This window comes from Somniosus microcephalus, chromosome 31 (assembly GCF_052327205.1).
Source record: "Somniosus microcephalus isolate GS21.2 chromosome 31, FLI_Smic_1.0, whole genome shotgun sequence".
NCBI classification, from domain to species: domain Eukaryota; kingdom Metazoa; phylum Chordata; class Chondrichthyes; order Squaliformes; family Somniosidae; genus Somniosus; species Somniosus microcephalus.
Window position 1 is genome coordinate 25,495,776 of NC_141017.1, and position 24,917 is coordinate 25,520,692.

Genomic DNA, 24,917 nt, shown 5'->3' on the forward strand with positions numbered 1-24,917 from the left:
CCTGACTTAAGGACAGAACTGACAATATCCCCACAGCAAAGCCTTGGGAGAGCTGGAGATAAAGCAGCATTGGCGGTGGCGGCTACGGAGAGGACTGCGCTTGCATCGGAAAGCCGGAGAATGAACGATCATTTCCCAGCTGCTGGACGATTTGCTTTCCAGCTGACGAGGGACCAGGGACATGGCAGAGGCTATTACTGCGTGTAAAATCCAATAACAAAGTTCCATTTCTCAGCAAATACTTTTTCTCTACCCACCTCAGCACCAGAATTCTTGCACCTGCCCGCCCGCCCCCCTCGCGCACAATAAAGTGCGAATAAATATGAATGAAGGAATTTGTTAGCAGTCACTTACCTTCTTCTTTTCTTTCACATCATACAGGGCAAGAACCCCAAATATAGGCTCGATTTCAATTTCAAACCTTTGATGAAAGAGCAGAAAACAGAAATCAGTCACTCAGAGGCAGATAATGCACCTTTTTGCTACTGTCTGCAACCCTTGAATTAGCGTTTGGGTGTATCGGTTATCCAATAGTGAGAGTCTGGTGAATAAACAAAAACCCGATCAAACTCCAGCACAGACTGGCAAGAAACTGAAGTACAATACAACATGGTTACCCTGCAGAAACAGGACAATCGCAGCACAATATTCTTTCATAGCTTTCACAAAGGGTCAAACACACTCTCATCTGCCTATGTTACCAAGTATGTTAATAGTGAATTCAAGCATGTACAGGGCCTGGGAAATACACCATCCAGACAGCTCTGGGGTCTGCGATAAAGTCCAGGCCAAGCAGATGAGATGAAACTCCTCTCCTCCATGCAGAAAGGGTTTTGGGCAGTCTCAATCCAGTTGAGAGGTTGCAGTCTCAGAGTTCAGCATGAAATGGTACTAACCTGGCAATCTCACTCAAAGGCCAGAGTGGCTTCGGAAGGGGACAAATATTATTGACCATTCTTGTGAGACTGGGTTTGAGGCATACTGTTGAACTTCATGGAGATTTAATCTTCATCTAACCTACTCTATATCTTCCCTGGGAGTGATTGATGTTGACATTAGTGGTGCAAAACGGAAACTCATAGATCCAAATACTTTTTTAAAAATTCATTCGAAGGATGTGGGCATCGCTGGCAAGGCCAGCATTTATTGTCCATCCCTAATTGTCCTTAAGAAGGTGGTGGTGAGCCGCCTCCTTGAACCGCTGCAGTCTGGGTGGTGAAGGTACGGAGTTGCAGGATTTTGTCCCAGTGACAACGAAGGAACGGCGATATATTTTCAAGTCAGGATAGTGTGTGTGACTTGGAGAGGAACTCGGAGGTGATGGTGCTCCCATGCGCCTGCTGCCCTTGTCCTTCTAGGTGGTAGAAGTCGCGGGTTTGGGAGGTGCTGTCAAAGAAGCCTTGTTGAATTGCTGCAGTGCATCTTGTAGATGGTACACACTGCGGCCACGGTGCGCCGGTGGTGGAGGGAATGAATGTTTAAGGTGGTGGATGGAGTGCCAATCAAGCGGGCTGCTTTGTCCTGGATGGTGTCCAAATCCAAATACTGACATCCTTCAACTTGACGAGCACAACATTAATGAAGAGAAACCAATAGGTTTACTTGCAATTGAACACGAGAGTAGAGATACTTAGAGAAACACGGAGTAACAGTAGGAATGCTCGACTAACCCCAAGAGATTCATTCAAAAGGAGCTTATTATGGGTAGAGGGTAGGAAATAATTGGTCAGGGTCTTCTATAAGTGCGCATGTGGGTGGTGGGCGAGGACAGCATTGGATTTGGCAGAGATGACCCACACTCTGCTAACTTTCAGTGCCCGGCTCACACACGAATTGCTGACACCCATAGAGCTAAACGTTAGCATGAGGCAGCACCTTCAGCTGAGCAGAGGAAGGAGGCTAAAAATGTAGTTTATCTGGTTTACGCCATGTCATTATTATTGGGAAGGTTAAAAAAAAATTGTTAAATTGTTGTGGGGCTCCTGCAGAATCAGCTGACTGAACTCTGGGTGAAATATCACAAACAATCCCCTAGTTCACACTTCAGATCTGTGCTACATGTCGTGTTTACCCTACTTACTGAGCCTTAACCAAACCCACCTGTGATCTCATTACCCATGGGTTAATATGTACACACTCCCAATTTGTGTTCAACATGGTGCGGGGAGTGTGTGGAGATCACTTCTATGCTGTAAAGGCACTCTACTCACTTCAACGACAGGCATTTTACAAGAACTCTTTGTCCGAAATGTTCTTTGGGGACTTCAGGAGTACTGCATCGTTCTACCGCTTCATCCTGCGAGTGGAAAAGTACAATCAGCACGGGAACCCAGAACACTCGGATCTGTCAGTCTTCCCTTATAAAGTAACATAGACACTTAACTTTATCAAGTATATTCTATCATGGCGGCTGCATCCATTACCCGTTTCCTATTTGCAAGTTCTAGTTGGATGCCAAGGCCAGCACTGAATGCCAATGAAATACCCAGAGTCTCCTGTTTTCCAGCAGGACTTGGTATAACTGCTGTCCAACGTTTACTGTCAGTGCTTAGATCAGTAAACAGAGAGGCGAGTTCTGGGCTCAACATTTCTTCTTCTTAGGCAGTCCCTCGGAACCGCTCCCATGTCAACAAGAACTATTTCCGAGCAAAACAGTAAGTGGGGGGACAGGGTAATATATTTGAGGAGGAGATAGATAGATTTCTAGACACAAAAGGCATCAAGGGGCATGGGGAGAGAGCGGGAATATGGTATTGAGATAGAGGATCAGCCATGATCATATTGCATGGCGGAGCAGGCTCGAAGGGCCGAATGGCCTACTCCTGCTCCTATTTTTCTATGTTTCTATGTAATGGGCGGCATTATCCTGATCAGTCGGATGGTGGCTGTTTTTGTGACTCATTCTTGGGCTATTCTTTCGACTTGCTTCAGTGCTGAATATCCAAGATGGTAGGTGGCATTTAAAGTAACACACACCTCGTCAGTCGTAGAATATTTGGATATTTCGATCTTTGGGAGTAAATTTCCAACAGAGAAAATACTTAAACAATAACACAGAACCTCACATTTCCACTGCAACATCAGAAACAAGTTTTATAACCCAGTCCATTTGAGGCAGAAAGGGAAATTAACATAGGAACAGGAGTAGGCCATTCAGCCCCTCAAACTTGGTTATTTTATTAGATCATGGCTGATCTGTACCTCAACTCCAGCGTCAAGCATGGGGGGGGGGGGAAACTGCGTGCTTCTTCTACGCGACTCCTGGGAGGTTAGTGTTCAGGTTCTGGAAATGCCACTGGTGACCCTGAATGGGGCAGGAATACCATGTGTAGCACATGGCTGTTCTGTGGTAACCCCCCTCACTGCGACAACACCCTGCAATGGAGATATTTGGAAGGTTCCATGGGTAAGTGTCAAGACATTTTTTTTAACCAAACAAGCAGCACTTTGCAAGGCCCCTGCACTCCTGATCAATGCCACCTGTGGAAGTGCGCAGGTGCACTTTTTATATGTAACTAGCAGGGGGTGCCCGGCGTTGCCAGGGCAATTTTGGGTCGCGCGGTCTCCCTGCCCCTGTCTGTCCCCTGTGTCAGGCCTGGTGCCGTTGTGATACCAGCGGTGCGGGGCCTAGTGCTTCAGGCCCGGCCGGGCTCTGGGGCCGAGACGGACCCCAGCTGAGCTCCCCCGCGGATCGCGCGGTTGACGGCCGGCCGCTGCCGATGACCTGCCCGCTGTGTGTAAACTTACCTGCCGCTCCCGGAGTCACAATGTGGGGGTTTGTTTGGCTGGTGCTGTCCCTGTGGGGATGAAAAAAATGGCGGCGAAGTTTAGGGAGACTGGAGGATTAGGTCCCACCCGTGACGCACCAATTGGTGAACCATCAGGTCACTGAACTGTAGGATTGATCAAGCAGCACGTCACTCAACGCTAATGAGGTAGGATTGGTCAACCGCTAATGAGCGGAGTTTTGAGGATTTTTGGAAAGACAGAGGGAAAGATGGACCGTTTTATATATAGATAGACAGATAGATAGATATAGATAAAGGACAAGTTATGTTATCCACAAGGTGGCACCAAGGTTCCCAATGTTGGGAACGGCAATTGAGAAGCTTGGAGTTACAAACTCTTTTAAAGGGGGATTCGGGGGACTAGACGCCTTTCAACATTTTATAAAGGCAGCAGTGTATCATATACATTACACCAAGTGTCAGTTGTCAGGAAAACAAATCTCGAAGTTCTACAAAGCAGTTGAAGAAGTGGTATTTTTGATGGTTTCAGTTTCCTTTCTGATCAGTATTTTTTCCCCTTATCTTGGTTTTAGCACTCCACACTGTTTAGTCCTCCCCTGCCACAGACCACACCCTGGTCAAGAGGCTCCCAGCTTTCCGCGCTGCTGTTGTTAAGCCAGCTGTATGTAGGCTGTGCAGGAGGGAGGCTTTGGGACATTTCCTCCTCCCTCTGTCCCAGTGAGGAAGCATTTCACCAGCGCTCTGCACTTTCCCCAACACGGTGCCTGAGGTCAGGCACTGCCCGAGTAACAATGTAGGTTTGAGGCCACGTGTTACTGCGCCTTCCTTGCTATTCAAAAGGGAATCATGCCTGAAATCCAAGCTCTTGCCCCATCCTTAGAACAGGGATGGTATCTTCTGTGTCAGCCGTGGCTCAGTGGGCAGCACCCTCACCTCTGCGTCAAAAGGTTGTGGGTTTAAGTCTCACTCCAGGGACTTGAGCACAAAAATCTAGGCTGACTCTCCAGTGCAATATTGAGGGAGTGCTACACTGTCAGAGGTGCTGTCTTTTGGATGAGGCCTTAAACCGAGGCCCCGTCTGCTCTCTCGGGTGGATGTAAAAGATCCCATGGCACTATTTCGAAGAAGAGCAGTGGAGTTATCTCCGGTGTCCTGGCCAATATTTATCCCTCAATCAACATCACTAAAACAGATTATCTGATCATTATCACATTGTTGTTTGTGGGAGCTTGCTGTGCACAAATTGGCTGCTGCATTTCCTACATTACAACAGTGACTCCACTTCAAAAAGTACTTCACTGGCTGTAAAGCGCTTTGAGACGTCCGGTGGTCGTGACAGGCGCTATAGAAATGCAAGTCTTTCTTTCCTTTCTTCCAAGTGACACTAGGGAAGAATAGCAGCTGCTTTCTAAGGTTCTTCAAAACACAAATTGTACAGGCTAGGAACACTGTGCCATTGAAATGAGTGGAAAGATTGTAAATGGAGCAGCTCCCTCTGATCAATGCAATCCCATTAAAACAAACTGACGGAAGATTACTGGCTCTCACGTGGAACTTGACCTTAACTAAAGCTGCCTAGCAACCCCTGGTGGCTCAGTGGATGAATGTACAGCCCAGTGTGAAACTCAGCCACACAGACCAGAAGGATCAACCTGCCCTTGTGGTGATCTCAGCTGGCGTGGCAGTAGGAGCACTGCAGCGGTGTTCCCGGGTTCAGGCGGGGAAAAGGGAATTAGCAGAGTCTTGCTCCCAATCGGTACCCATTGACTGGCGTTGGACAGGTGCGCGGCTGCCGGGTAAGAACAGGAACGGGCTCGGTTACGATGCCCCCCTCCCCCTCTACAGTGGAATAACCAGCTGGCGCTCGGTGTCTGGGCTACACATGGAAGATGGCCTCTTGGACGAGGAACTTGAAGGGCTGCTGGCGGCCACAGAACAGGAGAGGGGGATAAAAATGTGCCTGCGTCACCGTGATTTTGCAGAATCATAGAATAGTACAGCACAGAGGGAGACCATTCGGCGCACCGGCCTCTTCTGAAGAGCAATCCAGTTAGTCCCACTCCCCCGCTCTTTCCCCATATCCCTGTAATTTTTTTCTCCTTCCAGTATTTATCCTATTCCCTCTGGAAAGCTACTATTGAATCTGTTTCCACCACCCTATCAGCATTTGTCAGCGCTCCTAACGGCAGAGCTCGAAAGGCATCGACTGTGGCCGAGACTGGACCAGGTGCGCCGTTCCCCATGCCCGCCTGCGAGTGTGCGATTATATTGGTGCCCCCCCCCCCCCACAGCAACTGCTTTACCTCATCTGGGGGTGGGAAGAGTGCCAGCACTTCGCGGTGTCGGCTCTCTTTCCTCTGCTCCCCGTTGCGCCTGTCCACTTCCTCGATGGCCGTGCGCTCCAGGAGGCTGGGCAGCAGCGAGTCGGCGGTGGAGTTCTTCAGGTCGAAGATACTGGAGGCCCAGCTCCCCCGTGGCGTGTCGTCCAGAGACACTGACCTCCGCTTCAACTCATCCTACCAAAGAACGGGGAAACACGTCATTTGCAGCTTTTATCAAGTATTGTTCCCTGTCTGACCCCTGTCCCAGTGCCAAGCACCATTCGCTATCCATGGAAGCAGGTGGGTGAAACAATAATAGAAAAGGCTGGAGAACATTCAGCATCTGTAAAGAATGGTAAAATGTTAACGTTTCAGGCATCAGAACTGAAGGGCTATAAATCACAGAATGGATAAGGCACAGAAGGGAGCCATTCAGCCCATTGTGCCTGTACTAGCTCTTTGAACAGCTATTTACAGGAAACTCTCGATTTACCGGCACCTAAATAACCGGAAATCTCTGTTAACCGGCAAAATTCAGGAGTAGGTTCAGGTAAGTTTTACTTCATATTAGTGGCAGTTCCTGGATCTGTGGCTGGGGTTCGTGCACTTGTTGCTAAACAGGGACGCTTGGTCTGTGGCCGGAGTTCCTGCACATGTTGCTAAGCAACAGGGAAGCCTGGATTTGTTGCTGTGTACGGAGCTCTCGTACCTTTTAACTATACCTCTCTGTAATCTGGACTTTTTGATAAACCGGCACCACGCTGGTCCCGTTGGTGCCGGATAATAGAGTTTCCTGTAATTCGTCCCACTCCCCTGCTCTTTCCCCATTGCCATGCAAATTTTCAAGCATATATCCAATTCCCTTTTGAAAGTTAAGCCTGAAACGTTTAAATTGTTCCTTTTTTAAAAAAATATACAGATGCCGCCCGACTTACACAAGTTTGCACGGGGTATATTGCACTTGTAATTGAGCAATTTGTACAAGAGTTTAAACTCCAGCATCAGCAGTGTTTTGATTTCTTGAAGCTCCTGATCCAGCTGCTACAAGGTGTGCAAGAGAAATGCGGGCGACTCTCCTCACAGTGCTGGGGACGCTGGCCTTTGCTGGCCCCTTGCCCTGATGGTATGGTTCAGGTAGGGAACATGCCATCAGGAAGCAATCACTGGTGTCAGCTTCCCGAATCGAAAGTGTTAAGTCTGTGGGTTGTATTATAAATAATCACAGACTCCACTGTTAACAAAATAAAACACGTCTTTACTATTCAGAGGCTCGGGCGATTCTGCCCTAGTTAACGTATCACAACCCTTATATACTGGTGTGGTCACTATCGGTATTACAGTATACATGAGCCAATAGATAGTGCCACCCTAAAGTAGTGCTCTTAAAGGCGAACGGTTACATTCTATAGTTCCCTTAAAGGTAAACGGTTACATACACAACACTCCTCCCTTCCTAGCTTATTACTTACAGAATCCCGTTAAACATACAATCTTCAACTTTATATAAACAGTTTGCAGATATACTCTCGATGGAGTCAACGTCATATAACAATTTACAGATATACTCTCAATGGAGTCAACGTCATATAACAGTTTACAAACATACTCTCAGTGGAATCAGTTTACAGGTTCAGTCTCTGTGGGAACAGTTCATAAATTCAGTCTCTGGTATTAATTCGTTCCAGACAGCATCCTCCATAGCCTTTTTTTTTTTTAACAGCTTGTACTTTCGTCCTGTTGAACCAGCAGTGCGGACTTATACAACCCACTGGCTGTCTTGATAATGTCCCTGGATTTTTTTTACAAATTTAGCACCTTTCGTAGTGTTCGGACTGAGGTAGTAGAAGTAATAATATTTTAAACAGTTATTATTTTCTGCTTCTTCTTTTTCTTTTCTGCCTTTTTGAAACTCTCCGAGCTCTTTTCCCGGCTGCCATCTGTAGCGCCACCAACTCTCTATGTTCCTTAGACCTTAAGTGCTTCCTCAGGATTTCAGCACTTTGGGAGTTCCCATCACAATTTGGGCAGACCACATCCTCATAACATTCGGTGTCACTCAACAGGTCAAAACCCTTCTTCAAGCAATCATATTCATCCTGCTCTTCCTCGGATGTCTGCCCTTCCTTCCCTCCTGGCCTCATTTGTGCGTTCAATCCTTTCCCTTCCTTCAGGGATTTCGTTATCAGGCTATTTAATCCTTCTACTGAAGTAGCTGTTTCCCCATTCTCCTGTTCCCCTGGACGTAATTCAGCGTACTCCTCCATTTCATCCATCATTTTCTCCAATGCTTTCATCTTCTCTTCCTCTTGTACTTTGGCTTCCAGTGCTTGGAGAAGTTGCGCCTCGATGCTCTCTAGCTCATGTTCAGGGCCCATTCCCAGTTGAAACTGTTCTTCAAGTCGGTCAACCTCGGTAATTGCCGCCTCATTTTTGTCTTGGGCTTCCTTCCATATTTTTATGAGTTCTGCCATGTCTTTCACCTCTACATCCTCATCTATGTATGGAACTTCTACCGATGAGTCTATCTTGGCCCTGAGCTCCTCAAGAATTTCCTGCAGCCTTTGGACTTCTTGCTCATGTTCAACCTTTAGTTGCTCATATACTTCCAACGAAACTAGCTTTTCGGAGGTTGCTGAGTTAACCCCCTCCAGAATTGTAGTCTGGGCCTGTTCATACTGTTTTTTCAACTTCTCGCACTCTGCTTGTAAGGAGTCGTAGAGAAGAACTGGAATAAAATCCTGGCTTCCTGAAGATTCCTCTTCATTTGTTTCTTTCGCAATTTCCTGTTGGAGTTCAGCCAAGGCTGCTATGCTATCTGCCTCTCGAAGTCTCACTGCCATCAACTCTTCTTTATTCTTGCAGTCCATCTCAGCCATTTCCCGTTTACTTTCATTTAACTGAGTGAGTAGTCCCTTATTTTGGGCTGAGAGATATTGCACCTTCTCATGTAGACCATTGCACTCCTTCTCTGCTTGACATAGCTGATTACCGCTGATTTGGTTCTGCGTTTCAAGTTCCAACATCCTTTGCTTAGCTTCTTTCAGTTTCGCCCCTATAAGCTCCTCTTGCAACATGGCCACATTATTCTCATCAGGTAAAGAAGCGTTTCTCTTTTCCATGTCCAAGATTTGTTTCTGCATCTCCTTAAGAGCACCCTGTGATTCAACTTCTCTTAACTTTGCCTGCACTAGCTCCGTCTCTAATTGCAGAACAAAATCCTCAGTGCAGCGTGATTTGCCCTTCTGCTGTATCTCTAGATCATGCAAATATTCTAACCCCTGAACATCATCAGGGAGATGTGATCGGTAATTGGTCACGATGGCTCTATGGTCGCTCTCTGCTTGAGCCAGTAGGTTCTGTTGTCTTTCCAGACTCTCCCATTCGGTGTCATAGAACTTTTTCATTGTTTTCATCTCTTGTACGAGGCGGTAACTTAATTGTTCTAATTGTTGTTGTACTTTGAAATAGCGTTGAGTTCGAGCCCGGTGTTCCTCCGTAATGCATATGTCTGTAGCTTGAACAGACTCAGAATTCTCTGTCTTTATGCACGCCATCGATTTTCCAACCTTAGTCCGTGAGTTAATGTTAACCTTGTTTTTCATACATAAGCTGGACTTATCGTCTTCCGGCTCAGAGTCTGAGCTGCTTGTCTGCACCGAGTCCTCACTCGTCATTGCTTGTCGGTAGTGCCATTCCATGTCTATTTTCTTGATCCACTCCCGTCCTAGAAGTGGTGGCCCTCCCTCAGGTAGTACGTACAAATTCATTCTTGGGTGTACTTTACCCCTATCTCTCACCTTGACTCTTATTTTCCCCATGGGGTATACGCGATGCCCCGTGTATGTCTGTAATACGAACTTGGTATTTCTTAAGGGTATGTGAGAGAATAGTCGGTGGTAGTCCTTTTGGTTGATGACTGATACAGCTGATCCCGTGTCCAGCTCCATTCGTACTTGGACTCCAGCTATTTTTAGTGTGACCCAGATCGTCTGTAGATCAGTTACTTTACCCACATTGTGGATTCTCAGACTATCCAACTCCTGGCTGTTTGGGTCTGAGTCTGAATTTTGTTCGTCTGAACTCTTTTCAGCCACCTGATGCACCTTGTTGTACTTTCCTTGTGGTGGTGGCTTCCTTTGCTTGTTGGTCTTCTTTCCGGACCTGCATACCTTCGCGATGTGACCCAGTTTGCCACATTTCCTGCACTCTTGATTCTTAAACCAGCACTGATTCTGGTCGTGCGTTGTCTTTCCACAACGGTAGCATTTGGAAGTGTTTGCTGTAATTTGATCCACCCCGAGTGCCGCCGCCTTTAGCTGCATTTCCGCCGTCCCTTTCGCTGCGGCTTCGTGCGATGAAGCTATGAGGACAGCCCTGTCCAGTGTGAGGTCGTTTTCTTCCAGAAGTCGCTTCTGCGTTCCTTCTTTGGCCAAGCCGCATACGAACTTGTCCCGCAGCGCCTCTGTCACATTCCCTCCAAACTGGCAGTATTTCGCTAGCTTACGCAGTTCGACTAAGTATTCCGCATTGCTTTCATCTTGCCTCTGGGTTCTGGCGTAAAATTTAAATCGTTCAGCCAGCATCAACGGTGTGGGGTTCAAGTGATCCTTCAGCACTGTTACGATCTCTTCGAAGGTCTGGTCCACTGGTTTAACTGGTGCTATCAGATGTTTCAAAAGCCCGTATGTTTTTGCTCCCATCGAATTTAACAAAGTTATTGCCTTGTTGTATATGGCTACGCAATATATTCCTATGCGTTCCCCATACGTGGCCCTGTCTTCTATTTCAGCATTAAAATCATTAATATTTCCTCGCTTAGGCATCTTCTTCTCTTTCCGAGAACAGCACAAGTATTTCTTTACTTATTATTAATTTTCTTCTCTTCTTGAGAACAACACAAGTATTGCTTTACTTATTTCTTGTTTCTGAAAATTCTAATTAATTTTCTAAGATGGCGGTTTCCCGCTTCTGCCTTCTTCCCCTGCGGTTTTCCCGCGAAAAATGGCGGCTTTCCCGCGCTTCTCGCTCTCCCCGCCCACTTCAATGGCGGTTTTCCCGCGCTTGACGGTCTTCGCCCGTCCCCCGACGCTGTCTTTCAGCCCTAGTGCGGCCCTTATCAGCGGATGCGATCGATGGCCCGGCTGCGCCTCGCACTTGAAAGCGGCCCCCGGCCTCTGGCTCACCCGCTCGCGCGGATCTTGCTCGCTCCCTCCCGGGCTCTGGCTTACCCGCTTGCGCGTTTCACCGCGGCTCTTATCAGGGATTGCGATCGCCCTGTCTTTGCAGCCAACGCTGCGGCTTACCCACGAGGTTATGGAGGCTTCAGGGTCCTAATGCCTGTCGCTTCCAGCCTGTCGGTTCCAGACTGGTGAGGATTGAGACCTCTCTCCAACGTCCTGTCTTCGGACGAAGCCGCCGTGGAACAACTGCCGCAGGGTTCGAATCCCATCCTCGTCGCCAATGTTAAGTCTGTGGGTTGTATTATAAATAATCACAGACTCCACTGTTAACAAAATAAAACACGTCTTTACTATTCAGAGGCTCGGGCGATTCTGCCCTAGTTAACGTATCACAACCCTTATATACTGGTGTGGTCACTATCGGTATTACAGTATACATGAGCCAATAGATAGTGCCACCCTAAAGTAGTGCTCTTAAAGGCGAACGGTTACATTCTATAGTTCCCTTAAAGGTAAACGGTTACATACACAACAGAAAGCATATCAAGTACCGAAGTAACTATAGCAGTTACACATTCTTCCTGCTCAAATACCTGATCGTCCTGGCTCCCTCGGTCATCGACAACTTCATCAGACTCGAAGATCTGCTTGGGCAGGCCTCGCTGCCTCTCCCGCTGCTTCTCCAATGTGTTGGGGTTAAATGCAGTGCTCAGCCTTTGGTACCTATTTCCAAATAAAAAATCAAAACACAAGGTTACAACAGTGAGAGAAGAGGAGGCCGGAATGAGCAAGGGACTCACTCAGAGTCGGTGCGATGGGTCAATGACCTTTCCCCATCCTTGACTTCTCTGAAGTAGGAGAAAGTGAAGAGGCAGTGACACTATCAAGGGGTTGAGATTGAGGAGAGCTGTGGCCACTGTTTTACGTGCGTTTGCTGAATTAAATTACTCAAGCCCCGGACCACAGCTTGGAAAATGACTGTCGATCGCTGCTGTGTGTCTAAATCTGAAAACCGCTATAATGACGAAGCTGAGTACAGACAGGCTCATACGTCACGAGCAGTGAATGTTGAGGTGCAAGGTTCTCAACTTACTGGAAAAGTAATGCTGAAGAATTCATGAAAATGTTGAAATAAAGAATAAAAGTCAACTTCAACAGGTTTACCAAAAGTTGTAGCCACAAGAAGCCTCACTTATACTGCCCGCCCTTACACTGCAGAATCTGGAGTTGCACAACAACAACATGCATTTATATAATGCCTTTAACGTAGTAAAACGTCCCAAGGCGCTTCACAAGAGCGTTATCAAACAATATTTTACATCGAGCCACATAAGGACAGGTGACCAAATGCTTGGTCAAAGAAGTAGGTTTTAAGGAGCGTCTTGAAGGAGGAGAGAGAGGTACAAAGGTTTAGGGAGGGAATTCCAGAGCTTAGGGTCTTGGCAACTGAAGGCACGGCCGCCAATGGTGGAGGGATTAAAATTGGAGGTACGCAAGAGGCCAGAATTGGAGGAGTGCAGAGATCTCGGAGGGTTGTAGGCCTGGAGGAGATGACAGAGATAGGGAGGGGGCGAGGCATTGGAGGCAGTTCAGAGAAGGTTCACGAGGTTGATTCCAGAGATGAAGGGGTTGTCTTATGAAGAAAGGTTGAGCAGGTTGGGCCTATACTCATTGGAGTTTAGAAGAATGAGAGGGGATCTTATTGAAACATATAAGATTCTGAAGGGGCTTGACAGGGTAGATGCAGAGAGGATGTTTCCCCTCGTGGGGGAATCTAGAACTAGGGGGCATAATTTCAGAATAAGGGGATACCCTTTTAAAACGGAAATGAGGAAGAATTTCTTCTCTCAGAGGGTCGTGAATCTTTGGAATTCTCTTCCCCAGAGAGCTGAGGAGGCTGGGTCATTGAATATATTGAAGCTGGGGATAGACAGATTTTTGAACGATAACGGAGTCAAGGGTTAGGGGGAGCGGGTAGGGAAGTGGAGTTGAGGCCAAGATCAGATCAGCCCTGATCTTATTGAATGGCGGAGCAGGCTCGAGGGGCCGAATGGCCTACTCTTGCTCCTACGTCTTACGTTATGTACTGTATGTTCTTATGAGGCCCTGGAGGGATTTGAAAACAAGGTGCTACAATGTGCAGATGTGGTACCCTCACAACCTGAGCATGCATTTTATTGAGCTCAAACTGTTAAACTGTGCTGAAAGGTGATAACACAGGGCCGTTCGCTCTCAAATTAACACCCGGACTTGCACAAATCAGAACGGTGCAGCCTTTTGTGTTGCAGCATTTTGCACAGATACAAAATTCGGAGTGGACCAAAGATTCTTGAAATATCAAAGTCCCGTTTATTCTGAGACTCTAGCTGCCCATTTAAATATTGAATACTTGAACATTGCATCCTCTTTCCCCCCCCCCCGGCCCCGCCCCAATCTCACTTCTGCTCTCTTATTTTCCTCCTAAAGGTTAGCTGGCCATCCAGTTTCCTCAGTGCAGCATATCTCCCAGCAGCAGCACATCACCCTTAGGCAAAACAAACAGTTCAGCAATAAACAAGCAGAGCAGGCTGAACCAATTAACGAAAATACAAAGATAAACCGCAAGAAACCCACTTTCTGTGAACAATGACCCAGTCTTCGGTGTAGATCTGTACTGCGTCCCTCACACGAGGGTCCATTCCCCTGAAAGAGAAAGGATAGAATATTCCACGTAAATGCAACAGCTTACACAGTCCTTTTGTTCTGGGTCAATATAAAATCCTTTGCACCGTTTGTCAAAGAACAATCTGCCAAGTTACTGTTCTAGTTGGAGCTCAAAGTTACCAGGCCTTCACTCATCAGATCGTCTAACTAAACGACAAGCAGCCTGGCTGCTTAACTAGGATTCCGATCTTGGATATTCATGCACTGGCTCCTGTCAGAGGGCTACAGTCCTGACACCCAATTTAACTTCAAGGTCTTACATGAACTGTTGGGCCCAGCCCATCCGCTTGCGAGTCCTATTCCCATCCTGCAGGTAGTGGGACTCCCTATCGTATGAGCTGGTTTGCTTCAAAAACATCTTGCATTTATATAGCTCCTAAACGTTCCAAGGCGCCTCACAGGAGCATCATTAAACAAAATTTGACACTGAGCCGCATAAGGACAGATGACCAAAAGCTTGGTCAAAGAGGTAGGTGCTGAGGAGTGTCTCAAAGGAGGAGAGGTAGAGAGCAATGTTCCCTTTAAGCCGCGCAGCGCTCTGGCGCTCCCGCGCAGCCGGCTCACCGGCTTTTAAATGTGAAAAACCGCGCATGGGCGGTATATTGAAAGGGCCGCACTCCGAAAAAAAGTTCAAGGTAACATCGGTCGAGAGGCGGAGTGGTTTAGGGAGGGAATTTCGGAGATTGAGGCCTCGGCAGCTGAAGGCACGGCCGCCAATGGTGGAGCAATTAAAATCGGGAAATGCGAGAGGCCAGAATCGGAGGAGCGCAGAGATCTCGGGGGTTGCAGAGATAAGGAGTAGGAGAAGCTGTGCCATATTGCTCGCGTGGTGGGCAGAAGCGAGGTGTCCAGTGCCAGAGACAAGAATAAAGCTGACACAATCTGGCTCACCATGCTGCAACTGGGCTCCTGCTTCTGGTTGATCAAGTGTCAAAGAGAGCAGATGTAGAAAATTCAGTGACCCTGTGCCTCCATACTGTGCAGGGAGGGCATGAATTGGTCAAAGAGTGGATTTTTAAAAAAAATGTAAATTGTTGTCCCATGAACCAAGGCCTTGCTACAGATGTGTCAGAATACTCACATTTCCTCGGGAACCCCAGGCTCCACAGTTCGACATTCTCGCGGCTCGTACACTATCTCGATATCGTCTGCAGGAAACTCGAGCAGTTCTCGGAGGGGGCCTGGTTCTGGAGTAGGGGGATGTGTAGTTAGGTACTCCTCAAAGTCCACAGGCTCCACCACTTCCGAAAGGGGTACCTGTGAGAAATGGCAGATGTAAAACGTGTGAATTGCTCATACTGTCCACTTGTGATACAAGAAATACCCATCAGTACAATAATAGCTTAAGGACAGAGAGCATTGTCAGCTGTATTCTTGTTAGGCAAGGGTATTAAGGGCTACGGAACTAAGGCGGGTAGATGGAGTTGATACAGATCAGCCTTGATTTAATTGAATGGTGGAACAGGTTCGAGGGCTGAATGGCCTACTCCTGTTCCGATGTTACCATGGATTACTATGGGGTGAAGGGCTGCTAGCTACAGGTCTGTCACTGCCAATGGAAACAACGTAATCAATATCCCTGCCACTGGACTCAACATCCACTCCCTGTATCACCAGCTCCCTGTGGCAGCAGTATGTGCAATCTACAGGACGCACTGCAGCAACTCACCAAGCTGATTACAGCAGCACCTCCTTCCCGTGGCCTCCACCACCGAGAAGGACCACAGCAGCAATGTGGACGTTCCTCTCCTCGTCAAACATCATTCTGACTTGGACATATCTCGCCAGTCCTTCGTCGTTACTGACTCAATATCCTGGAATTCACTACCCAACACCAGCGTGGGTGATGTGGGGAAGCTTAGCATTCAGTAATTAGACTCTCCAGTTACCTGCTTACTGAATATAAACATCTCAAGTTTTAAAATAACAATCTGAGGACTGAAACAGGTTTGAGATCAGCTTTCACCGCTGGTACCCAAGTTCAAATCCAGACCAACTGATGGGATGAAAAGCCTCTTCTGTCAGCTGCCAGTAGGGGCTCCACATGATGACTTTGTGCACTCAATGTTCCTCGTGTCTACACGCCCATAACTGCCCCGAATTAACGATTCATTGCCAGGCCACAGGATGGCAGGTTCAGGAAATGGAAAAATGACACACTGTCCTTTTTCGAAGGTTGGGACAGTGTAGAGGATCTTCACTCTGTATCTATCTTGTGCTATGCCCCGAGAGTATCTGATGGAACAGTGTAGAGGGAGCTTTACTCTGTATCTAACCCGTGCTGTACCTGCCCTGGGAGTGTTTGATGGGACAGTGTAGAGGGAGCTTTACTCTGTATCTAACCCCGTGCTGTACCTGCCCTGGGAGTGTTTGATGCGGCTGTGTAGAGGGAGCTTTACTCTGTATCTAACCTGTGCTGTACCTGCCCTGGGAGTGTTTGATGCAGCTGTGTAGAGGGAGCTTTACTCTGTATCTAACCTGTGCTGTACCTGCCCTGGGAGTGTTTGACCGGACAGTGTAGAGGGAACTTTACTCTGTATCTAACCCCGTGCTGTACCTGCCCTGGGAGTGTTTGACCGGACAGTGTAGAGGGAACTTTACTCTGTATCTAACCTGTGCTGTACATGTCCTGGGAGTTTTTGATGCCAACACTGGTGCCTGAATTTCCTGTACGACATTATTTTACCAGTGGCAATAACTATTTACTTTAAAAGGCATAAAACTGATCAAAACATGTAGGCTTAAGTGCCTGAAGTGGAAAGTGTCCCTTTCCCCAGCCACTAACTTCCATCAGCTCCATGAGCATAAAATATTAGATACGTTTTTTTTTAAAGGAAGCTAATTAATTACTAATGCTTCAGGTTATTTGAGACTCTCTTGTCATGCAGCTTGTGGTTGTATGACTTCCTTTGGAGACCACACTGTAAACCTACACATCACTAGCTGCCGCCCACATCCGGTCTGGTCGCTATCTGCACATACGATCAGAATGTCACAAGTTCACCTCTTTTTAATAAGACTCAGTGAGCAAATGATGCAGTTCATCGCTCACTGACTTCCTCCCTCCCTCACTCACAGGCTCCGTTCCAGAACTAAGTCTCAGCAGCAAACCAGGACACATTCCAGCAACAGAAAGAGAAACTTCAAGCACCTCATGATGACCTACAAGCTCATGAACTGGAGAGTCACCAGTTGGCGTCCTAACCTCCACTGACAGTCGGTCCAAGAGCTACACGACCAGGGAGTTTGGCGTCAAAGGAGCTTTCCCAGTCTCAGCCTGACTGACCCCACTACTCCAGTACGCACGATGTCCACAAACTGGACCACCCTGACTCAGGACAGTGTGGACACAGGGAGATAAGTGGGGCATGGATTCCTCAATACTGTAGTTGGAATGCTGTACTTCTCACAGTTCTGTGCAAAGGGATCCACCTGTTATGTGCAATGTGAAAAATATGGTGGGCTCCTGAATTCCTTCTGGGCGCAGTTAGCTGCTCCCTCAGCTGGACGGTAATGGAATGTAGTGCGGCAACAGTAAGCAAATAGCACCTTTGTGAGGCGGGAAGAGTGGGAAAATGGACCAGTTTAAAGTACGCCAGTCACAGGAATACCAACGGAGTCAATATAGTTTTTTCTGTCCAATTTAAAAGAAACCAAAAATGAAAACAGGCTACAATAAGCTCACTGTCTGGAGCTTGCTGTTTCCTGCCAATTTATACAGGGAAATCTCTGCAAGCTAATGATAGTACAGCAGCCCACGGGTCCCAAAGAGTGATTCGTGGGCCACGATGGAATGTAACAAAACCTACATTCTTCTCGAAAACAATCTGAGCAGCGAGGGCAATAAAACAGCGGCAGGGAGCTGCGGGGTGTAATGGGTTGGACACTGGCCTTTCACCTCTGGGACCTGGAGTCAAATCTAACACAAACTGATGGGACAAAAAGTCTCTTCTACATGCCAGCACTGAGGCTGTTATGGGAAATGAGCTTGGGCAGGCTTAATCCTAGTGGATATGGGGCTGCAGGACAAAACTGTCCCTCATTCAGCTTTAACTGGCAACCTTACTCAGACAAGTAAGTTGTCGCCTTGTTGACTTGGCTGGGGGAGGATCTGTGAAAACCTAGACAGAAAGGGAAAACAATATGGGAGGAGCAAGAGAATATAAGTAAGCAAAGCCAACCGCATTGCAAAAACTGTTGGACATCAAACTAAGTTCAAATAACGCTCTTAGTTAAGCCCTGTATTTAGACTATCCCAATGCTGTAAAGGTACTGGTTCACACAAGTCAATCATAGGAGAGACTCCTGCTATGTACCCCTCTCAACCCAGTGCATGTGCGCACATACGCCTGCATGTAATTGAAAGTGCAGCAAGGTTATGTTGGAGGGATCTTCTCTCAAGTTCAATCTGGCTGGTGCTACTCAAAGGGTAGCCCTGTGTTTGCTGTTGCATATTCCCACTGGGACAGTTCTTTACTTTGAAGGAGCTGACTCTTAGCTTGTTTTTCTCTTTCTCCCCAGCAACAATCTGGTACAGCCCGTGTGTCAGGCTCATGGAACAGCTGTGTACTCACCAACTGATGGGAGCCGCTGCGTTTCTTGGACAGCTGCGGTGAGCCACTATATTGGCTGGACACTTGCTTCCTGACTTCAGCTGCTACGGTCCTGTGAAGAGAACGACAGTTTGTCTGAATGAAGTTCGCAATGAGGAGAATCTGGCAACCGCCAATATGGCAAGGTCAGAACTCGGTGAGCCAACGCCGAGGTCAGGGCTCTCTCGGATGATCGGGAAATCTTCTGACATGAAGCCAGAGCAAATAGATGCGCTCTTTGTGAAGACCTCTCCCTGCTCTGACTTTATGGTCATATAACACAGCACTGCTTAAAAACCTCTGCGGCAGCCCAGCCTTTAGGAACAGGCCATGTATCTTCCTCTAACACTTAGCTGTTGGGATGTACTGTACCAAGGAAGTGTAGCAGTTAAACGAGCCCTCTTACCTTGCCCTTCCCGAGGCTCTCATTCAAACTACTTTGAGTGGAGCATAAACACTGGCATAGACCAGCTGGGCCAAACGGCCCGGTTCTGTGCTGTAAATTCAATGTAATTCCATGAACCTCATCTAAGCTCAGCAACTCTCCAGAAAGGTAGAGATCTCGCACGTACAATGTGTGAGCCGTGGCTCAGTGGGCAGCACTCTCGCCTCTGAGTCACGACGGTTGTGGGTTCAAAGTCCCACTCCAGGGACTTGAGCACAAAAATCTAGGCTGACACTCCCAGTGCAGTGCTGAGGGAGTGCCGCACTGTCGGAGGTGCCGTCTTTCTATTTGAGTCGTTAAACTGAGACCCCGTCTGCTCTCTCAGGTGGGTGTAAAAGATCCCATGGCATTATTTCGAAGAGGAGCAGGGGGAGTTCTCCCCGGTGTCCTGGCCAAGATTTATCCCTCAACCAACATCACAAAAACAGATGATCTGGTCATTAGCACATTGCTGTTTGTAGAACCTTGCTGTGCACAATTGGCTGCCACATTTCCTACATTACAACAGTGACTACACTTTTTTTTTTTTTATAAAGTACTTCATTGGCTGTAAAGCGCTTTGGGACGTCCCAAGGTTGTGAAAGGCGCTATATAAATGCAAATCTTTCTTTCTTTACAAACATCAAGAGGCATATCCACTTCTCTGATGTGCAGGGGATAAAGTTAGACATAAAAGTTTACATTTATAATAATGACTGGGGAGAACCAAGGACACTGATGGAGTCAGTGGATGACCAGAGTCTGTTTAGTGTAGATCAACAAGCCATCTTTCAAAGTCATTGCATCAAATATTTTGTCACCTTGAATGGGACAAACAATTACCCCAGGGGCGTGCCACACCTCGGCAAACGGCCGATAACACGCACACTTGCCGGCAATTCATCAAGTCACTCAATCAGAATCCTGGTGCAGAATCTAAGTGAGAGTCCAGATTTAGCAGCAAAACAGAGCTCCATCGCAGCTTCGCCCAAGTGCTACCTTGAGACTTTCACTTGGTGGGCCTCTCTTTCAGTGAATCGCCAACTCCCCAGGATCCGTGCGGGATCTAAGCCCTGGGACGGCTCTGCGATGTCACCTTCAAACAAGCCTCAGCCAGTTCAGCTCCAGTCCAGCCTCGGACCCAGGACCCAGCTACGTGGCCTTTCTAAAATCTTTGGCACCCCTTTTGGGAAGAATCCACATCTCCACCACCTTGGCACATACAATTCACCACCTCTGTCATGCTGCCATCTTGTACTTTAATTTCCCAATCTCTTTCCTTCTTGTGAAGCTGCTGAATCTTGCTGGAAGATTGTCCCATGCGTGCCAGCAGCCCTCCAGTCCCATGCCCAGGTAGCGAGTCCTTCATGTGTAAGCCTAGCCAGTAGAGTGTCAGCAGATTGTGAGGAGCACCACAGCGAAATCTGATCCGGCCCTCTCACAAAATCAACACGCGTGCTTTCCAGCAAGGGGTTAGTGATCAGGAGCTGGTGGCTATTTTCCACAGCAACATCTTCACAGTATGAAAATACCCAACTGTGTCTCAACACACTGACACTACTACATGTAGGGTAAGGCCACGCTGAGAATGACTGGCCCGAGAATGTACCAGCCAGTGTTTTGAACACTTTCACTTCTCACGGATGGTGTAACTTGCCATCTCCAGACCCGCAAAATACCTTCAGTATAAATGGGTTGCATTGGTATTTAATGTACTGTGAGAAGCAGAAACATGGCCACTTTCATTTTGACTAGTAAGGGTGACAATAACGTGATTCGCACTAACAGGGATTTGCCAGCAATTTTATGTTCAAAGGCTGAAAGTGTTATCCCATATCTCTGACAGTCTGGTATATAAATCAAGAGCTCAGCTCTCGGTGACAACCCACACTGTACCATCATAAAAACAGGAGCCAATCGTTTGCTACAATCACTAATAAATGTGCACTATCGATACAATAACGGTTGCAAAGGTCCAATTCCAAGTGCTGTGTACAAGTCCTGTTTACTAACATGGCAAGTCAGCAGCCCAGCAAGGAAACCCAGGAAACTGGACACTGGCACCAGGGGCATGTACACGCAGAATCACTGTTTCCACGCCCCTCAAACGTTAAGGGCAAGTCGAGTATAAACAAACAGCCCAATTAGTTCAAAGTCCATCAGGACAGCTTCCCCAAGGAAACAGCTAACACAAACTACTTAACTATTTTGCAGTAAGAATCGCTGTGAAATGAAACTGCCTCATTACACAGGGGCTGGTTACGACAGTTTCACAGTTCCATCAGCCCTCTGGCCTTGCCATTTTCACTAACTGCCCACCCATCAGTGTGTTCATTTCAAGGTCCTTGTCCTCAAATCCCTCTGTGGTCTCACCCCACTTCACTTCAGTGATAATGGTTCAGCCATTCCCAGATTGACTCTGGCCGCTACCTCTCCGCTCCTGAGTTGGCCCACTTTAGCCCTGTTGGTAAAGGCGCCACTCAGTGCCATATACATCAGAAGGTTTTGGGTTCAATTGGTGGTCTGTGGAACTGGGGCAGATTGAAATGGTACAAGTGGCTTTGGTGCTCCTGGGTTAGAGATGGGGGGGTGGGGGGGGGGGGGAGGTAGGCGGAAATGACGACGACAGGTCATCCAGGGTTTCCCCTCCTGATCACTAGCCAGAGTCTTGATGGAGAGTGCATGAACGCGTGGATATTTTGCAAGGAGAACAAAAGGCTCTGCATAGCGGTATGGCTTGCTGCCACTCGCTGTCTAGACTTGCCCGTGATGAATAACCGCTGGCAAGCTACTCAAGCGCCGAGGGTCTCATAGAACATCATCTCAATCAGAGTCATCAACTTTAGAAGAGCTGGGGGTGAAAAATCAGCAAAAGAAAGACATGGCTACCCAACTCGGACACAGCACCGAGCCACATACTAAAAGTGATCCTTACTAGTCCGGTTACTGACAAAGGTCTGCGCCAATCAGCTGGACATAAACCAACTGAACAAGTGACCGTAGAGGACACGGAAATTCCTCGTCAGCGAGCCAGCAGGTGTGAACATGATACATGAAGGAGACCGGGGATTGAGGCACTCGAATCCAGTTCGACAGGAGACAGCCGAGAAAGCTTCATAACATAACACTGAATAATATATGCGTTTCTCTGTAAAACAAGCACACACACCAAGGCTGGCTTCCCTTTAGGATGGTTCGGAGTGTTTGAATATCACTAGTTTTGAATAACGACTAAGTTTTTATCAATTACAACTGTTCTACTCTATTCTACTTGTCTGCAATTACTGTTAAGCAAATTAGAGGAGCAGCAAGAAGATTTTAAAGGATCTCTCTACAGCGAATGCCCGGGAGTTATTACTGGCATTTTAATCCGCAGAATCACGTGTAATTAGATGCTGTATAATTGATGTTGTATTCTGAGCACTAACTAATGTGGGTTTGTCAGTAGTGACGGACTCTGATGTCAGGTTCAATTAGATATTTCCCACTGAAACAAGAACAGGACTTTGTCCAAAACTCTTATCATAAATGTTCAGCTTTAAAGAGAGAATTACAGAGGATTACCAGATCTGAGGGAGTCAAAAGAATACCACAACCACGTACGTGAAACTTGGCATTTTGCAATTCTTTCAAGTTTTCTTCACTTCTCTCCTAAAGGCGGTGACTCTCGCTGGGGTTCGGCTCCAAGACCACCAGCCACTCTCTCGTGCTTCTCCCAAGTCTCATTTCTCATCCGAGCCTGAGCAGTGACCCTGCGACCTTCTTGTTCTGTATGCCTCAGTACCACACACTGAGCCATCAGTGAGTTTGAACATTTAGAATGGAGCTCAAACATTGAATAGGCACGAGAGCAGTGGAACTTTTGAATTTGACTTGAGCCCCTTTTCTCTTTTGGCCGTTTCCTATTAATAATTCCGTAAGTGGCACTGTGGAATCTGCCCTGACTTCTCTCAAAACAATAATCCCCACCGAAAAGCCTTCAATAACGATAAACACTGGGGATGTTGAAATATCCAATGTAGTCCAGTCATCGATTGTCTGACCTACACCATTAAAGGAGCCTACTGAAGTCAATGAGCACTAATTTACTGCCCTGCTATTCAAATAGAAAACACCATATTAAGAATGAATCCACATCTGCAAACAACAGGGTTCCAAAGGAAATGGTAAAGTCCTGCGTTCTTCCTTTCACACTGTAAGGTTATGAGACTGCAGGTGTTTCAATACTGTAGCAGCTTTAACATGGCTCGCTGTGAAATAATACCACAGCTCCCAGATCTCACCAGTAGTCCCCAGTAAAGAAAGAAAAGGAAGAACTTGCATTTATATAAAAGTTGTCAGGGAAAGAAAAATCATGCATTTGTATAGCATCATTAACCACCTCAGGACCAATGTTCCCTGTGATTTTGTTTGGCGCCGTGCGGCCCCTTTAAGGATGCGCAGATTTTGCATTAAAAAGCCAGCAAGCCGGCTGCGGGGGATCCCTGGAGCACTGTGCAGCCTACAGGGAACATTGCTCAGGATGTCCCAAATCGCTTTACAGCCAATGAAGTACTTTTTGAAGTGTAGTCACTATTATAATGTAGAAAACGTAGCAGCCAATGTGAGCACAGCAAGCTTCCACAAACAGCAACGTGATAATGACCGGATAATCTGTTTCAGTGATGTTGGTTGAGGGATAAATATTGGCCAGGACACCGGGGAGAACTCCTCCTGCTTGTCTTTGAAATAGTGGTCATGGGATCTTTTATGCACACCTGAGAGAGCAGACGGGGCCTCAGTTTAATGTCTCATCTGAAAGACAGCACCTCCGACAGTGCAGCATTCCCTGAGCACTGCACTAGGAGTGTCAGTCTGGATTATGTGCTCAAGTCTCTGGGGACGTGACCGCAACCTTCTGACTCAGAATGAGAGCGCCATCAATTGAGCCAAGGCTGACACTTTAGAGTGGTTTACAATACTCGTCTATAGTTTTCCTTTTAAAAAAAAAATCAGAACTTCTTCAGTAAATTTCACTAAAGGCTGGTAGAAAATACCACGGTAACTGTAATGCCAGTGTACAGTTTTTGTCATTAGAGGCAGCTAGAGCGACTCTATTGCCCATTTTGTATTTAACAAGGTTTACTTTCTGTCTAAACAAATCAGAAGGTGGTGATTTTTCTTATTGAGAAACCTAGATGAGCTAATGGGGCAGGCCAACTAAACAAGGTGAGGTGTAGAGAAGAGGTAAATGAAGCAGGGTTTTGCCAAATTTGAGCTTTAAAAGCCTGCATAAGAACCTCTATTTACTGAAGATCTAAGTATCTACAATTCGTGAAGTGTCCAAAGACATTGGGCTCGGTTTTATTTGCCGAGGTGGGTTGGAGTCGGGTTGCGTGGTTGGCGGGTTCCGGAACCGCTTCCGGCGGGATCAGCTGCTGATGTCCGATTTTGATTTAATGAGCTTGTTGATTTCAATGAGGCGCGCTGGCCGGTCCAATGAGTGTGATCGGGTTGGCTGGCCGCCTCTGATGATGTCATCATAGCTGCTGCTTTTAAAGCTGCCATCCTGGACTCACTGATATTGATTTATATGCAACAATGACTTCGTCCAGAGGCTTTTAACGATGATTCCCTCCATGTTCTTGTGGATGCTGTCAGAGGGTGCCTGAGGATCCTCCTCAGCAGACCAAGGCAGCCTGGCTGCGCATTGCCGAGGAGGTCAGCGCAAGGTCCATATGTGCACGCTCATGGATCCAGTGCAGGAAAAGGTTTAATGATCTTGTGTGAACATCAAAAGTATCCCATCACTTGCCTTCAATCTGCTTCCCTTCTCTTCTCATCACCAGCACTCTGCGTTGTAAGCCTCCTCCTTCACATCCCACCTTACCCTTACTTCCCTTGCACCCTTATCTATCCATCTCGGTCTCTGCACTGAATCACTTCAGCATCCTGCCTACGCACCCCTT

At 47.2% G+C, this 24,917-nt stretch overlaps 1 protein-coding gene across 1 annotated transcript in view; it reads right to left on the reverse strand.

Annotated features, from left to right (window-relative positions):
* LOC147097659 (dedicator of cytokinesis protein 7-like) overlaps positions 1-24,917 on the reverse strand; it is a 169,192-nt gene that overhangs the window by 107,005 nt on the left and 37,270 nt on the right. The window contains 7 exon segments of the mRNA XM_085971655.1: positions 355-421; positions 2,211-2,296; positions 6,053-6,265; positions 11,844-11,973; positions 13,864-13,932; positions 15,035-15,210; positions 18,528-18,618. Coding sequence (XP_085827781.1) covers positions 355-421; positions 2,211-2,296; positions 6,053-6,265; positions 11,844-11,973; positions 13,864-13,932; positions 15,035-15,210; positions 18,528-18,618 — 832 coding nt within the window.